The 16,879-nt window shown below is 43.0% G+C and overlaps 1 protein-coding gene across 1 annotated transcript in view; it reads right to left on the bottom strand.

Moving 5' to 3' along the window:
- Nucleotides 1–16,879, bottom strand: part of sycp2l (synaptonemal complex protein 2-like) — a gene marked incomplete at both ends in the record, with an annotated part of 52,278 nt that continues 35,399 nt past the window's right edge. The window contains 9 exons of the mRNA XM_079260007.1: nucleotides 1–42; nucleotides 1,464–1,526; nucleotides 1,685–1,784; nucleotides 2,863–2,957; nucleotides 3,045–3,223; nucleotides 4,914–4,947; nucleotides 5,024–5,190; nucleotides 5,582–5,648; nucleotides 5,716–5,765. Of these exons, the coding sequence (XP_079116133.1) occupies nucleotides 1–42; nucleotides 1,464–1,526; nucleotides 1,685–1,784; nucleotides 2,863–2,957; nucleotides 3,045–3,223; nucleotides 4,914–4,947; nucleotides 5,024–5,190; nucleotides 5,582–5,648; nucleotides 5,716–5,765 (797 nt within the window). The remainder of the gene's footprint in view (nucleotides 43–1,463; nucleotides 1,527–1,684; nucleotides 1,785–2,862; nucleotides 2,958–3,044; nucleotides 3,224–4,913; nucleotides 4,948–5,023; nucleotides 5,191–5,581; nucleotides 5,649–5,715; nucleotides 5,766–16,879) is intronic.

Here is a 16,879-nt window from a genome sequence, read left to right as displayed (position 1 = left end):
TCACTTATTCACTGGCTGGTTGGATGTCTCAAAGACTTCAACCTGTCAGGACCACAAGAAATATAGATCCTTAAGGTCCAGACATATTCAAACTGGATCCTGAAGGTCCAGACATGTCCAGACTGGATCCAGAAAGTCCAGACATGTCCAGACTGGATCCTGAAAGTTCAAACATGTCCAGACTGGATCCTGAAAGTCCAGACATGGCCAGACTGGATCCAGAAAGTCCAGACATGTCCAGACTGGATCCTGAAAGTCCAGACATGTCCAGACTAGATCCTGAAGGTCCAGACATGTTCAGACTGGATCCTGAAAGTCCAGACATGTCCAGACTAGATCCTGAAGGTCCAGACATATTCAAACTGGATCCTGAAGGTCCAGACATGTCCAGACTGGATCCTGAAAGTTCAAACATGTCCAGACTGGATCCTGAAAGTCCAGACATGGCCAGACTGGATCCAGAAAGTCCAGACATGTCCAGACTGGATCCTGAAAGTCCAGACATGGCCAGACTGGATCCAGAAAGTCCAGACATGTCCAGACTGGATCCTGAAAGTCCAGACATGTCCAGACTAGATCCTGAAGGTCCAGACATGTTCAGACTGGATCCTGAAGGTCCAGACATGTCCAGACTGGATCCTGAAAGTTCAAACATGTCCAGACTGGATCCTGAAAGTCCAGACATGTCCAGACTGGATCCAGAAAGTCCAGACATGTCCAGACTGGATCCTGAAAGTTCAAACATGTCCAGACTGGATCCTGAAAGTCCAGACATGGCCAGACTGGATCCAGAAAGTCCAGACATGTCCAGACTGGATCCTGAAAGTCCAGACATGTCCAGACTAGATCCTGAAGGTCCAGACATGTTCAGACTGGATCCTGAAAGTCCAGACATGTCCAGACTAGATCCTGAAGGTCCAGACATATTCAAACTGGATCCTGAAGGTCCAGACATGTCCAGACTGGATCCTGAAAGTTCAAACATGTCCAGACTGGATCCTGAAAGTCCAGACATGGCCAGACTGGATCCAGAAAGTCCAGACATGTCCAGACTAGATCCTGAAGGTCCAGACATGTTCAGACTGGATCCTGAAGGTCCAGACATGTCCAGACTGGATCCTGAAAGTTCAAACATGTCCAGACTGGATCCTGAAAGTCCAGACATGGCCAGACTGGATCCAGAAAGTCCAGACATGTCCAGACTGGATCCTGAAAGTCCAGACATGTCCAGACTAGATCCTGAAGGTCCAGACATGTTCAGACTGGATCCTGAAAGTCCAAACATGTCCAGACTGGATCCTGAAGGTCCAGACATGTTCAGACTGGATCCTGAAAGTCCAGACATGTCCAGACTAGATCCTGAAGGTCCAGACATGTTCAGACTGGATCCTGAAAGTCCAAACATGTCCAGACTGGATCCAGAAAGTCCTGAATGTGTGACAATATTAAAAAGTGTGGAGCACTGACTTCTGCAGATGTTCTTCACAGAAGGAGCCAAATCTCTGCATCTCAGACTGGAAGAAGTTCTGAAAACAAACAGGGACAGTCAGTCCTGGTTTAGTTCTGAAATCTAAACCTGGTTTAATAGAATGTTTCTGAAGAAAGATTCTGTAAAGGTTTTTTTTAAACATCCTGCAACTTTGTAATCCCATAAGATAATTCTTATCAAGAGATTCTACGGTACCAGAATCCCAGTGTTTATGTCGTTCAGGTTTGCCGAGTTTTCTTCCAGCTGTTTCAGCTGATCAGTGACGCTGTTTTCAAACTGCTGTAGCAGAAACAACCTGTAAACAAACCAACAAACAATTTCAGCATTTCTGGATTTTCTGGTTCTTAGCAGCTCTGAACAATTATTGGTATGTAGAAGTGGATGGTACCTGTGTTCATAGATAGGTGTGTAAAGGTGGGTGGTAAATATGTGTAAATAGACAGGTGTAAAAAGATAGGTGGTATCTGTGTTTTTGGACAGATTTGTAAAGGTAGGCGGCTGCTTATGGATAGGTGTGTAAAGATGGGCGGTAACTGTTTACAGAAAGTTATGTAAAGGTGTGTGGTAACCGTTTATGGACAGGTGTGTAGTAATGGGTGGTAACTGTTTATGGACAGGTGTGTGAAGGTGGACGGTAACCGTTTATGGACAGGTGTGTGAAGGTGGACGGTAACCGTTTATGGACAGGTGTGTGAAGGTGGACGGTAACCGTTTATGGACAGGTGTGTGAAGGTGGACGGTAACCGTTTATGGACAGGTGTGTGAAGGTGGACGGTAACCGTTTATGGACAGGTGTGTGAAGGTGGATGGTAACCGTTTATGGACAGGTGTGTGAAGGTGGACTGTAACTGTTTATGGACAGGTGTGTGAAGGTGGACGGTAACCGTTTATGGACAGGTGTGTGAAGGTGGACGGTAACCGTTTATGGACAGGTGTGTGAAGGTGGACGGTAACCGTTTATGGACAGGTGTGTGAAGGTGGACGGTAACCATTTATGGACAGGTGTGTGAAGGTGGACGGTAACCGTTTATGGACAGGTGTGTGAAGGTGGACGGTAACCGTTTATGGACAGGTGTGTGAAGGTGGACGGTAACCGTTTATGGACAGGTGTGTGAAGGTGGACGGTAACCGTTTATGGACAGGTGTGTGAAGGTGGACGGTAACCGTTTATGGACAGGTGTGTGAAGGTGGATGGTAACCGTTTATGGACAGGTGTGTGAAGGTGGACTGTAACTGTTTATGGACAGGTGTGTGAAGGTGGACGGTAACTGTTTATGGACAGGTGTGTGAAGGTGGACTGTAACTGTTTATGGACAGGTGTGTGAAGGTGGGCGGTAACTGTTTATGGACAGGTGTGTAAAGTTGTGAGGTACCTTTGTTGATGTACAGCTGTGAGCAACGAGGAGACATGTTCTTGACATTCTTTTACAGACAGAAGAACCTCAGCTTCAACTTTCTTCCAACAACCCTGAAATCACGATTTGTTTTGTGGGATGTTGGGAACCAGTCGTTAGCCAACAAGCCCCACCCTTTTTAACCACATGTGGTTACAAACCGCAAAGTGCTCCTCCAGCTGTTCTTTGAAGGTTTTGAAGGCTGCGGTGATGTCAGATGTCAGGTGTGATTCTGGGTCTGCCCCCTGCATTGTCATAGCCTGCGCCTTTTTAATCGACCAAATCTCCTCGTTGAACAGACTCTCCACTGGAGTTGGCTCCACCCCCTCAGGTGAGTTTTCTGTGACCAGATAAGCATAACTAAATATATAAATAAAAAGCCCACACATGTACACAAATGTTAAATCTAAACAATTTACAAAAAATAAAACATTAACCGGACAGTACTGAGGCAGACTCCTCCATCTTCCTCTTCTGGGGTGGATCATTTCTGGTCTGGTCTGACAGATATCCTGCTCACAATTCAGAAACAAACATTGAGTTTATCTGAAACTATTAAAGTTTAGACTGCTTCTCTGAGGATCAAGCTTGGCAGGTTGTTGTTGTCCAGCAACTGGAACACTGTGATGTTCTATGCCTGCAAGAAGCTCTTTTGACTAAACAGGACCTGGGGACTCCTCATGGTGCAGTAGCTTTTCTCTTGATCCGTGGGTCAGTGTCATCAGACTTGAGGTAGACTGGTTATATACTGGTTATACTATATAGTTATTCACCTAATACAGAATGGAAAAGAATGTGTGATCCTGAATGTGTACACCCATATGAGTGTCAGCAGAATGATGCAGAATATGTTAATCTTCTGTAAACCAGTTTGGTTTTACAACCATGTTGGGCACTGCTATGTGTATATAGGCTCTTAAACAATTACTAAATACAGAAAACAAAACCCTTCCGTTTTTATGTGTTTCTTGGATGCTTCCAAAGCATTTGACAGGGTGAATCATAGGAAATTGTTTTGGAAATTGATTCAAAAAGTTGGACCCAGTTATATTGCACGCTTTCTGACATACTGGTATGCAAAGCAAAATGTGCAGATCAAATGGGGAAATAGGATGTCTGCCTCCTTTACTGTTAGCCATGGGGTCAGACAGGGTGGAGTTATTTAATCTGTATCTGGATGACCAGTCCACTAAACTCAGAGCCTGTAACACAGGTTTTGTGGTTGGAACCATTGTACTGAATCATCGGATATATGCAGATGATCTAGTTGTGTTTAATCTGAGTACGGCCATCTTGTAGCAGCAGTTCAATATCTATATCAGCATATGCTCTGGAGCATGATATCAAATGTAATACATATAAGAGTATGGCAATGATCTGAGAAACTAAGGAGGATAGAGACATATTTCCTATTTTTTGTCTTTTAAATGATGTCTTGCACATTGGAAATAAAATCAAGTTCCTTGGACACTACATCACTGAGGACATGTCAGATGATGAGCACATCTATAGACAATGTAGACTGTTGTAATGCCAGGTTAATACTCTGGCTAGGAAGTTTGGTTGTTGTAGAGAAAGTGAAACTGTCTCTGTTCAAGGCATATTGTCCTCTGTATACAGCTCACCTTTGGACTAAATATAAGAAAGCCAGTCTGCGCAGGCTGCAGGTGGCTTAAGATACTCTTGAGGAGGCTGACATGGACAAGTGCCACAGAAATGTTTGTCAGAGCCGGTGTGAAGGCACTTCAGGCCTTCACTTTGATCTTACATGTACAATTTCATGTACTGTCTCAAAATTTCAGGAAATTAAATAATAATGTATCTCACTAATATGTCATGGAGTGTAACTGGTAACCATTCTGACTTGTGGAGGCATTGGCATGATTGTTTGAAAATGTCTATTTATTTTATTGTTTGTGTGTCTTGTCTGTGTATCTTTTAATTGGCCCATGAGTCCAGAATAAATAAAGGAAGAATTAATCCAACAGATGGACATACAGAGGAATGAAAAATGAAGAAACTGGTGAAACCTGAGTCCGACGCTTCCCTCTTCCTCTGAACTTCCTGGAAACAGAAACAAAAAAGGTTTTCAGAAACATGAACGTCTTCATGTTGTGTGATGAAGTGAGGTGAAGTGAACCTTCCCCGCAGCAGAGCTGGCTGCTCCTCCAGCCTGCACCGTCTCCTTCTCTGAGACTTGTGGCTCCATCCCCACTGCAACACCGGACACAGGTTGGACTGGCTCCGACTGGTGGCTTTCTGAGATGCTTACATCTTCCATAAAATCATGTGGCATCTGTAAACCAGCTGAATCCAGAGACAAGACTTAGGTTCTGATTGGTCATCAACGTACAGCTTGTTTGAGTACAACCTGTTCATAGCAGGGTTTCTTAGGCCTGTAATACGAAGCTGGATTTTCTCCCATTGAGACATTCAGGTCCTGAATGTCTGGGTGAGTCAACCCGGGGAATGGAGAGATATACAGTAGTTCGGGCCTCTGGTCCTCAGGAGACACAGCATGTTTTACCGTCTCCAGTACATGTGATCACGTGATTCAGATTAATTTCTCGCTGCTCATGAAAGTTTGTTGATTCATTCCTGACAGGCGTGTCAAAGTATGGAAACCCATAAAACCTGCAGAGCAGGGGGTCCCTGGACCGGGGTTGAAGCTCGGCTTGCAAAAAACTTGGTGACTCACAGTTATAGGAGGGGGTCGAGGTTCTGATCTGGTCAAACAGGATCTCGGCTCGGCTTTTGGCTGCAGGCTGAAAAATGAATTATCAGACAATTTACATATAAACAACTTTCTTTTACTTGTTTGTTTGTCCTCACCATGGATGGACAGGAGTCTTCTTCACTGCTTGGAGACGACAGAGGTAAAACTAGAGAGACACAAGATGATGTTGGTGGGTTTACACACAATCTGGTGTTTATGTACAGAGGGTCATGTGATTTGTTGGTTTTTGTTTGTGTGTGTGCAACCGCAGCATAATGGAGGAGATGTTTGATGTCATAAAGCTGACATCTTGTTTGCATGTTGATGATACAAGTGTAAACATTTGCAGAGGAAACGTGATGACTGATATCAGCCATGCTCAGTGATGATGTCACACAGGTACTGTTTGTCTTTGAGGATGTATAAAGTTGTTGACAAATTATGTTTAAAGAGCGGAAAGAACCTAAATAAAATGATGAAAAGACCAGAGATCCAGCTGCTGTGCTGCTCAGTAAACCTCACAACAAACCACACAGCTGAGGCATTGAACCTGTAACATGAAGAGTTTGATTGTCATCTAGTGGTAGGCGTGGGACAGCAGCGTAACATCCTGACAAGCCAGAGGGCACAGAATAACGGTGTGTTCAGACCAAACGCATTTTGAGTGTCAAGAGCGGCAGGTTTCCATGTAAAGTCTATGTGGAGGCGTGGCATTCACCTGTCAGTTGTAACATGTCAGTAGTGATGTGACAGCATGTAATGTGTCAGCTGCAACATGACAGCAGTAACATGTCAGCATGTAACATGTCAGCATGTAACATGTCAGTAGCAACATGTCGGTATGTAACATGCCAGCATGTAACAAGTCAGCATGTAACAAGTCAGCAGTAACATGTCAGAATGTAACAAGTCAGCAGTAACATGTCAGCTGTAACATGCTAGCTGTAACATGCTAGCAGTAACATGTCAGTAGCAACATGTCAGCATGTAACATGCCAGCTGTAACATGTCAGCAGTAACATGTCAGCAGTAACATGTAAGCAGTAACATGCCGGCTGTAACATGTCAGCATGTAACATGTCAGCACTAACATGCCAGCAGTAAAATGTCAGCTGTAACATGTCAGCATGTAACATGCTAGCTGTAACATGCTAGCTGTAACATGTCAGCAGTAACATGTCAGCATGTAACATGCCAGCAGTAACATGCCAGCAGTAACATGCCAACAGTAACATGCCAGCAGTAACATGTCAGCTGTAACATGTCAGCTGTAACATGCCAGCTGTAACATGTCAGCATATAACAAGTCAGCATGTAACAAATCAGCATGTAACATGTCAGCATGTAACATGTCAGCATGTAACAAGTCAGTTGTAACATGTTAGCAGTAACATGTCAGCTGTAACATTCTAGCTGTAACATGTCAGCTGTAACATGTCAGCATGTAACATGCCAGCTGTAACATGTCAGCAGTAACATGCCAGCAGTAACATGTCAGCAGTAACATGTCAGCAGTAACAAGTCAGCATGTAACATGTCAGCAGTAACAAGTCAGCATGTAACATGCCAGCTGTAACATGCCAGCATGTAACAAGTCAGTTGTAACATGTCAGCATGTAATATGTCAGCATGCCACATGTCAGCAGTAACATGTCAGCATGTAACATGTCAGCACTAACATGTCAGCAGTAAAATGTCAGCATGTAACATGTCAGCTCTAACATGCTAGCTGTAACATGTCAGCAGTAACATGTCAGCTGTAACATGCTAGCTGTAACATGTCAGCATGTAACATGTCAGCTGTAACATGCCAGCTGTAACATGTCAGCAGTAACATGCCAGCTGTAACATGTCAGCAGTAACATGTCAGCATGTAATATGTCAGCAGTAACATGTCAGCAGTAACATGCCAGCTGTAACATGTCAGCAGCAACATGTCAGCAGTAACAAGTCAGCAGTAACAAGTCAGCATGTAACATGTCAGCAGTAACAAGTCAGCATATAACATGCCAGCAGTAACATGCCAGCAGTAACATGTCAGCTGTAACATGCCAGCAGTAACATGTCAGCTGTAACATGCCAGCAGTAACATGTCAGCATGTAACATGTCAGCAGTAGCATGTCAGCATGAAACAAGTCAGCATGTAACATGTCAGCATGCAACATGTCAGCAGTAACATGTCAGCAGTAACATGTCAGCATGTAACAAGTCAGTTGTAACATGTCAGCATGTAACAAGTCAGCATGTAACATGTCAGCATGTAACATGTTAGCATGTAACATGTCAGCAGTAACATGTCAGCATGTAACAAGTCAGTTGTAACATGTCAGCATGTAACATGTCAGCATGCAACATGTCAGCAGTAACATGTCAGCATGTAACAAGTCAGTTGTAACATGTCAGCATGTAACAAGTCAGCATGTAACATGTCAGCAGTAACATGCCAACAGTAACATGCCAGCAGTAACATGCCAGCAGTAACATGTCAGCTGTAACATGTCAGCTGTAACATGTCAGCTGTAACATGTCAGCATATAACAAGTCAGCATGTAACAAATCAGCATGTAACAAATCAGCATGTAACATGTCAGCATGTAACATGTCAGCATGTAACATGTCAGTTGTAACATGTTAGCAGTAACATGTCAGCTGTAACATGTCAGCTGTAACATGTCAGCATGTCACATGCCAGCTGTAACATGTCAGCAGTAACACGCCAGCTGTAACATGTCAGCAGTAACATGCCAGCACTAACATGTCAGCAGTAACATGTCAGCAGTAACAAGTCAGCATGTAACATGTCAGCAGTAACAAGTCAGCAGTAACAAGTCAGCATGTAACATGCCAGCTGTAACATGCCAGCATGTAACAAGTCAGTTGTAACATGTCAGCATGTAATATGTCAGCATGCCACATGTCAGCATGCCACATGTCAGCATGTAACATGTCAGCACTAACATGTCAGCACTAACATGTCAGCAGTAAAATGTCAGCTGTAACATGTCAGCTCTAACATGCTAGCTGTAACATGTCAGCAGTAACATGTCAGCATGTAACATGTTAGCAGTAACATGTCAGCTGTAACATGCTAGCTGTAACATGTCAGCATGTAACATGTCAGCTGTAACATGCCAGCTGTAACATGTCAGCAGTAACATGTCAGCATGTAATATGTCAGCAGTAACATGTCAGCAGTAACATGTCAGCAGTAACATGCCAGCTGTAACATGTCAGCAGTAACATGTCAGCAGTAACAAGTCAGCAGTAACAAGTCAGCATGTAACATGTCAGCAGTAACAAGTCAGCAGTAACAAGTCAGCTGTAACATGCCAGCAGTAACATGTCAGCATGTAACATGTCAGCAGTAGCATGTCAGCATGTAACAAGTCAGCATGTAACATGTCAGCATGTAACATGTCAGCATGTAACATGTCAGCATGCAACATGTCAGCAGTAACATGTCAGCAGTAACAAGTCAGTTGTAACATGTCAGCATGTAACATGTCAGCATGTAACATGTTAGAATGTAACATGTCAGCAGTAACATGTCAGCATGTAAAAAGTCAGTTGTAACATGTCAGCATGCAACATGTCAGCAGTAACATGTCAGCATGTAACAAGTCAGTTGTAACATGTCAGCATGTAACACGTCAGCATGTAACAAGTCAGCATGTAACATGTTAGCATGTAACATGTCAGCTGTAACATGCCAGCTGTAACACGCCAGCTGTAACAAGTCAGCATGTAACAAGTCAGCATGTAACATGCCAGCATGTAACATGTCAGCATGTAACAAGTCAGTTGTAACATGTTAGCAGTACCATGTCAGCTGTAACATGCTAGCTGTAACATGCCAGCAGTAACATGTCAGCAGTAACATGTCAGCTGTAACATGCCAGCTGTAACATGTCAGCAGTAACATGCCAGCTGTAACATGTCAGCAGTAACATGTCAGCATGTAACAAGTCAGCATGTAACAAGTCAGCATGTAACATGCCAGCATGTAACATGTCAGCATGCAACATGTCAGCATGTAACATGTCAGCAGTAACATGTCAGCATGTACCAAGTCAGTTGTAACATGTCAGCATGTAACATGTCAGCATGTAACATGTCAGCATGTAACAAGTCAGTTGTAACATGTTAGCAGTAACATGTCAGCTGTAACATTCTAGCTGTAACATGTCAGCATGTAACATGCCAGCTGTAACATGTCAGCATGTAACATGCCAGCTGTAACATGTCAGCAGTAACATGCCAGCAGTAACATGTCAGCAGTAACAAGTCAGCATGTAACGTCAGCAGTAACAAGTCAGCATGTAACATGCCAGCTGTAACATGCCAGCATGTAACAAGTCAGTTGTAACATGTCAGCATGTAATATGTCAGCATGCCACAAGTCAGCAGTAACATGTCAGCATGTAACATGTCAGCACTAACATGTCAGCAGTAAAATGTCAGCATGTAACATGTCAGCACTAACATGTCAGCAGTAACAAGTCAGCATGTAACATGTCAGCAGTAACAAGTCAGCAGTAACAAGTCAGCATGTAACATGCCAGCTGTAACATGCCAGCATGTAACAAGTCAGTTGTAACATGTCAGCATGTAATATGTCAGCGTGCCACATGTCAGCATGCCACATGTCAGCAGTAACATGTCAGCATGTAACATGTCAGCACTAACATGTCAGCAGTAAAATGTCAGCTGTAACATGTCAGCTCTAACATGCTAGCTGTAACATGTCAGCAGTAACATGTCAGCATGTAACATGTTAGCAGTAACATGTCACCTGTAACATGCTAGCTGTAACATGTCAGCATGTAACATGTCAGCTGTAACATGCCAGCTGTAACATGTCAGCAGTAACATGCCAGCTGTAACATGTCAGCAGTAACATGTCAGCATGTAATATGTCAGCAGTAACATGTCAGCAGTAACATGTCAGCAGTAACATGCCAGCTGTAACATGTCAGCAGTAACATGTCAGCAGTAACAAGTCAGCATGTAACATGTCAGCAGTAACAAGTCAGCAGTAACAAGTCAGCTGTAACATGCCAGCAGTAACATGTCAGCATGTAACATGTCAGCAGTAGCATGTCAGCATGTAACAAGTCAGCATGTAACATGTCAGCATGTAACATGTCAGCATGCAACATGTCAGCAGTAACATGTCAGCAGTAACATGTCAGCAGTAACATGTCAGCATGTAACAAGTCAGTTGTAAAGTGTCAGCATGTAACAAGTCAGCATGTAACATGTCAGCATGTAACATGTTAGAATGTAACATGTCAGCAGTAACATGTCAGCATGTAAAAAGTCAGTTGTAACATGTCAGCATGTAACATGTCAGCATGCAACATGTCAGCAGTAACATGTCAGCATGTAACAAGTCAGCTGTAACATGTCAGCATGTAACAAGTCAGCATGTAACAAGTCAGCATGTAACATGTTAGCATGTAACATGTCAGCTGTAACATGCCAGCTGTAACACGCCAGCTGTAACACGCCAGCTGTAACAAGTCAGCATGTAACAAGTCAGCATGTAACATGCCAGCATGTAACATGTCAGCATGTAACAAGTCAGTTGTAACATGTTAGCAGTACCATGTCAGCTGTAACATGCTAGCTGTAACATGCCAGCAGTAACATGTCAGCAGTAACATGTCAGCTGTAACATGCCAGCTGTAACATGTCAGCAGTAACATGTCAGCAGTAACATGTCAGCATGTAACAAGTCAGCATGTAACAAGTCAGCATGTAACATGCCAGCATGTAACATGTCAGCATGCAACATGTCAGCAGTAACATGTCAGCATGTAACATTTCAGCAGTAACATGTCAGCATGTACCAAGTCAGTTGTAACATGTCAGCATGTAACATGTCAGCATGTAACAAGTCAGTTGTAACATGTTAGCAGTAACATGTCAGCTGTAACATTCTAGCTGTAACATGTCAGCTGTAACATGTCAGCATGTAACATGCCAGCTGTAACATGTCAGCAGTAACATGCCAGCAGTAACATGTCAGCAGTAACATGTCAGCAGTAACAAGTCAGCATGTAACATGTCAGCAGTAACAAGTCAGCATGTAACATGCCAGCTGTAACATGCCAGCATGTAACAAGTCAGTTGTAACATGTCAGCATGTAATATGTCAGCATGCCACATGTCAGCAGTAACATGTCAGCATGTAACATGTCAGCACTAACATGTCAGCAGTAAAATGTCAGCATGTAACATGTCAGCTCTAACATGCTAGCTGTAACATGTCAGCAGTAACATGTCAGCATGTAACATGTTAGCAGTAACATGTCAGCTGTAACATGCTAGCTGTAACATGTCAGCATGTAACATGTCAGCTGTAACATGCCAGCTGTAACATGTCAGCAGTAACATGCCAGCTGTAACATGTCAGCAGTAACATGTCAGCATGTAATATGTCAGCAGTAACATGTCAGCAGTAACATGCCAGCTGTAACATGTCAGCAGTAACATGTCAGCAGTAACAAGTCAGCAGTAACAAGTCAGCATGTAACATGTCAGCAGTAACATGTCAGCATGTAATATGTCAGCAGTAACATGTCAGCAGTAACATGTCAGCAGTAACATGCCAGCTGTAACATGTCAGCAGTAACATGTCAGCAGTAACAAGTCAGCATGTAACATGTCAGCAGTAACAAGTCAGCAGTAACAAGTCAGCTGTAACATGCCAGCAGTAACATGTCAGCATGTAACATGTCAGCAGTAGCATGTCAGCATGTAACAAGTCAGCATGTAACATGTCAGCATGTAACATGTCAGCATGCAACATGTCAGCAGTAACATGTCAGCAGTAACATGTCAGCAGTAACATGTCAGCATGTAACAAGTCAGTTGTAACATGTCAGCATGTAACAAGTCAGCATGTAACATGTCAGCATGTAACATGTTAGAATGTAACATGTCAGCAGTAACATGTCAGCATGTAAAAAGTCAGTTGTAACATGTCAGCATGTAACATGTCAGCATGCAACATGTCAGCAGTAACATGTCAGCATGTAACAAGTCAGCTGTAACATGTCAGCATGTAACAAGTCAGCATGTAACAAGTCAGCATGTAACATGTTAGCATGTAACATGTCAGCTGTAACATGCCAGCTGTAACACGCCAGCTGTAACACGCCAGCTGTAACAAGTCAGCATGTAACAAGTCAGCATGTAACATGCCAGCATGTAACATGTCAGCATGTAACAAGTCAGTTGTAACATGTTAGCAGTACCATGTCAGCTGTAACATGCTAGCTGTAACATGCCAGCAGTAACATGTCAGCAGTAACATGCCAGCTGTAACATGTCAGCAGTAACATGTCAGCATGTAACAAGTCAGCATGTAACAAGTCAGCATGTAACATGCCAGCATGTAACATGTCAGCATGCAACATGTCAGCAGTAACATGTCAGCATGTAACATGTCAGCAGTAACATGTCAGCATGTACCAAGTCAGTTGTAACATGTCAGCATGTAACATGTCAGCATGTAACATGTCAGCATGTAACAAGTCAGTTGTAACATGTTAGCAGTAACATGTCAGCTGTAACATTCTAGCAGTAACATGCCAGCAGTAACATGCCAGCAGTAACATGTCAGCAGTAACATGTCAGCAGTAACAAGTCAGCATGTAACATGTCAGCAGTAACAAGTCAGCATGTAACATGCCAGCTGTAACATGCCAGCATGTAACAAGTCAGTTGTAACATGTCAGCATGTAATATGTCAGCATGCCACATGTCAGCAGTAACATGTCAGCATGTAACATGTCAGCACTAACATGTCAGCAGTAAAATGTCAGCATGTAACATGTCAGCTCTAACATGCTAGCTGTAACATGTCAGCAGTAACATGTCAGCATGTAACATGTTAGCAGTAACATGTCAGCTGTAACATGCTAGCTGTAACATGTCAGCATGTAACATGTCAGCTGTAACATGCCAGCTGTAACATGTCAGCAGTAACATGCCAGCTGTAACATGTCAGCAGTAACATGTCAGCATGTAATATGTCAGCAGTAACATGTCAGCAGTAACATGCCAGCTGTAACATGTCAGCAGTAACATGTCAGCAGTAACAAGTCAGCAGTAACAAGTCAGCATGTAACATGTCAGCAGTAACAAGTCAGCATATAACATGCCAGCAGTAACATGCCAGCAGTAACATGTCAGCTGTAACATGCCAGCAGTAACATGTCAGCTGTAACATGCCAGCAGTAACATGTCAGCATGTAACATGTCAGCAGTAGCATGTCAGCATGTAACAAGTCAGCATGTAACATGTCAGCATGTAACATGTCAGCATGCAACATGTCAGCAGTAACATGTCAGCAGTAACATGTCAGCATGTAACAAGTCAGTTGTAACATGTCAGCATGTAACAAGTCAGCATGTAACATGTCAGCATGTAACATGTTAGCATGTAACATGTCAGCAGTAACATGTCAGCATGTAACAAGTCAGTTGTAACATGTCAGCATGTAACATGTCAGCATGCAACATGTCAGCATGTAACAAGTCAGTTGTAACATGTCAGCATGTAACAAGTCAGCATGTAACATGTCAGCAGTAACATGCCAACAGTAACATGCCAGCAGTAACATGCCAGCAGTAACATGTCAGCTGTAACATGTCAGCTGTAACATGCCAGCTGTAACATGTCAGCATATAACAAGTCAGCATGTAACAAATCAGCATGTAACAAGTCAGTTGTAACATGTTAGCAGTAACATGTCAGCTGTAACATGCTAGCTGTAACATGTCAGCTGTAACATGTCAGCATGTAACATGCCAGCTGTAACATGTCAGCAGTAACACGCCAGCTGTAACATGTCAGCAGTAACATGCCAGCACTAACATGTCAGCAGTAACATGTCAGCAGTAACAAGTCAGCATGTAACATGTCAGCAGTAACAAGTCAGCAGTAACAAGTCAGCATGTAACATGCCAGCTGTAACATGCCAGCATGTAACAAGTCAGTTGTAACATGTCAGCATGTAATATGTCAGCATGCCACATGTCAGCATGCCACATGTCAGCAGTAACATGTCAGCATGTAACATGTCAGCATGTAACATGTCAGCAGTAAAATGTCAGCTGTAACATGTCAGCTCTAACATGCTAGCTGTAACATGTCAGCAGTAACATGTCAGCATGTAACATGTTAGCAGTAACATGTCAGCTGTAACATGCTAGCTGTAACATGTCAGCATGTAACATGTCAGCTGTAACATGCCAGCTGTAACATGTCAGCAGTAACATGCCAGCTGTAACATGTCAGCAGTAACATGTCAGCATGTAATATGTCAGCAGTAACATGTCAGCAGTAACATGCCAGCTGTAACATGTCAGCAGTAACATGTCAGCAGTAACAAGTCAGCAGTAACAAGTCAGCATGTAACATGTCAGCAGTAACAAGTCAGCAGTAACAAGTCAGCATATAACATGCCAGCAGTAACATGCCAGCAGTAACATGTCAGCTGTAACATGCCAGCAGTAACATGTCAGCATGTAACATGTCAGCAGTAGCAAGTCAGCATGTAACAAGTCAGCATGTAACATGTCAGCATGTAACATGTCAGCATGTAACTTGTCAGGATGCAACATGTCAGCAGTAACATGTCAGCAGTAACATGTCAGCATGTAACAAGTCAGCATGTAACATGTCAGCATGTAACATGTTAGAATGTAACATGTCAGCAGTAACATGTCAGCATGTAACAAGTCAGTTGTAACATGTCAGCATGTAACATGTCAGCATGCAACATGTCAGCAGTAACATGTCAGCATGTAACAAGTCAGTTGTAACATGTCAGCATGTAACAAGTCAGCATGTAACAAGTCAGCATGTAACATGTTAGCATGTAACATGTCAGCTGTAACATGCCAGCTGTAACAAGTCAGCATGTAACATGCCAGCATGTAACATGTCAGCATGCAACATGTCAGCAGTAACATGTCAGCATGTAACATGTCAGCAGTAACATGTCAGCATGTACCAAGTCAGTTGTAACATGTCAGCATGTAACAAGTCAGCATGTAACATGTCAGCATGTAACATGTCAGCATGTGACATGTCAGCAGTAACATGTCAGCATGTAACAAGTCAGTTGTAACATGTCAGCATGTAATATGTCAGCACTAACATGCCAGCAGTAACGTCAGCTGTAACATGCTAGCTGTAACATGTCAGCAGTAACATGTCAGCATGTAACATGTCAACAGTAACATGCCAGCATGTAACATGCCAGCAGTAACATGCCAGCTGTAACATGCCAGCTGTAACATGCCAGCTGTAACAAGTCAGCATGTAACATGTCAGTTGTAACATGTCAGCATGTAATATGTCAGCATGCCACATGTCAGCAGTAACATGTCATCATGTAACATGTCAGCACTAACATGTCAGCAGTAAAATGTCAGCTGTAACATGTCAGCTCTAACATGCTAGCTGTAACATGTCAGCTTTAACATGCCAGCATGTAACATGTCAGCATGTAACAAGTCAGTTGTAACATGTTAGCAGTAACATGTCAGCTGTAACATGTTAGCAGTAACATGTCAGCTGTAACATGCTAGCTGTAACATGTCAGCATGTAACATGTCAGCATGTAACATGCCAGCTGTAACATGCTAGCTGTAACATGTCAGCATGTAACATGTCAGCATGTAACATGCCAGCTGTAACATGTCAGCTGTAACATGCCAGCTGTAACACGTCAGCAGTAACACGCCAGCAGTAACATGTCAGCATGTAACAAGTCAGCATGTAACATGTCAGCATGCAATATGTCAGCAGTAACATGTCAGCATGTAACATGTCAGCATGTAACATGTCAGCAGTAACATGTCAGCAGTAACATGTCAGCATGTACCAAGTCAGTTGTAACATGTCAGCATGTACCAAGTCAGCATGTAACATGTCAGCATGTAACATGTCAGCATGTAACATGTCAGCATGTAACATGTCAGCATGTGACATGTCAGCAGTAACATGTCAGCATGTAACAAGTCAGCATGTAACAAGTCAGTTGTAACATGTCAGCATGTAATATGTCAGCACTAACATGCCAGCAGTAACATGTCAGCTGTAACATGCTAGCTGTAACATGTCAGCAGTAACATGTCAGCATGTAACATGTCAAAAGTAACATGCCAGCTGTAACATGCCAGCAGTAACATGTCAGCTGTAACATGTCAGCAGTAACATGTCAGCAGTAACAAGTCAGCATGTAACATGTCAGCAGTAA

The sequence above is a fragment of the Telmatherina bonti genome (assembly GCF_933228915.1).
Source record: "Telmatherina bonti genome assembly, chromosome: 20".
Lineage (NCBI taxonomy): Eukaryota > Metazoa > Chordata > Actinopteri > Atheriniformes > Telmatherinidae > Telmatherina > Telmatherina bonti.
The sequence above is the reverse complement of the archived record's forward strand: the minus strand, read 5'-3'. Positions and strand labels throughout refer to the sequence as shown.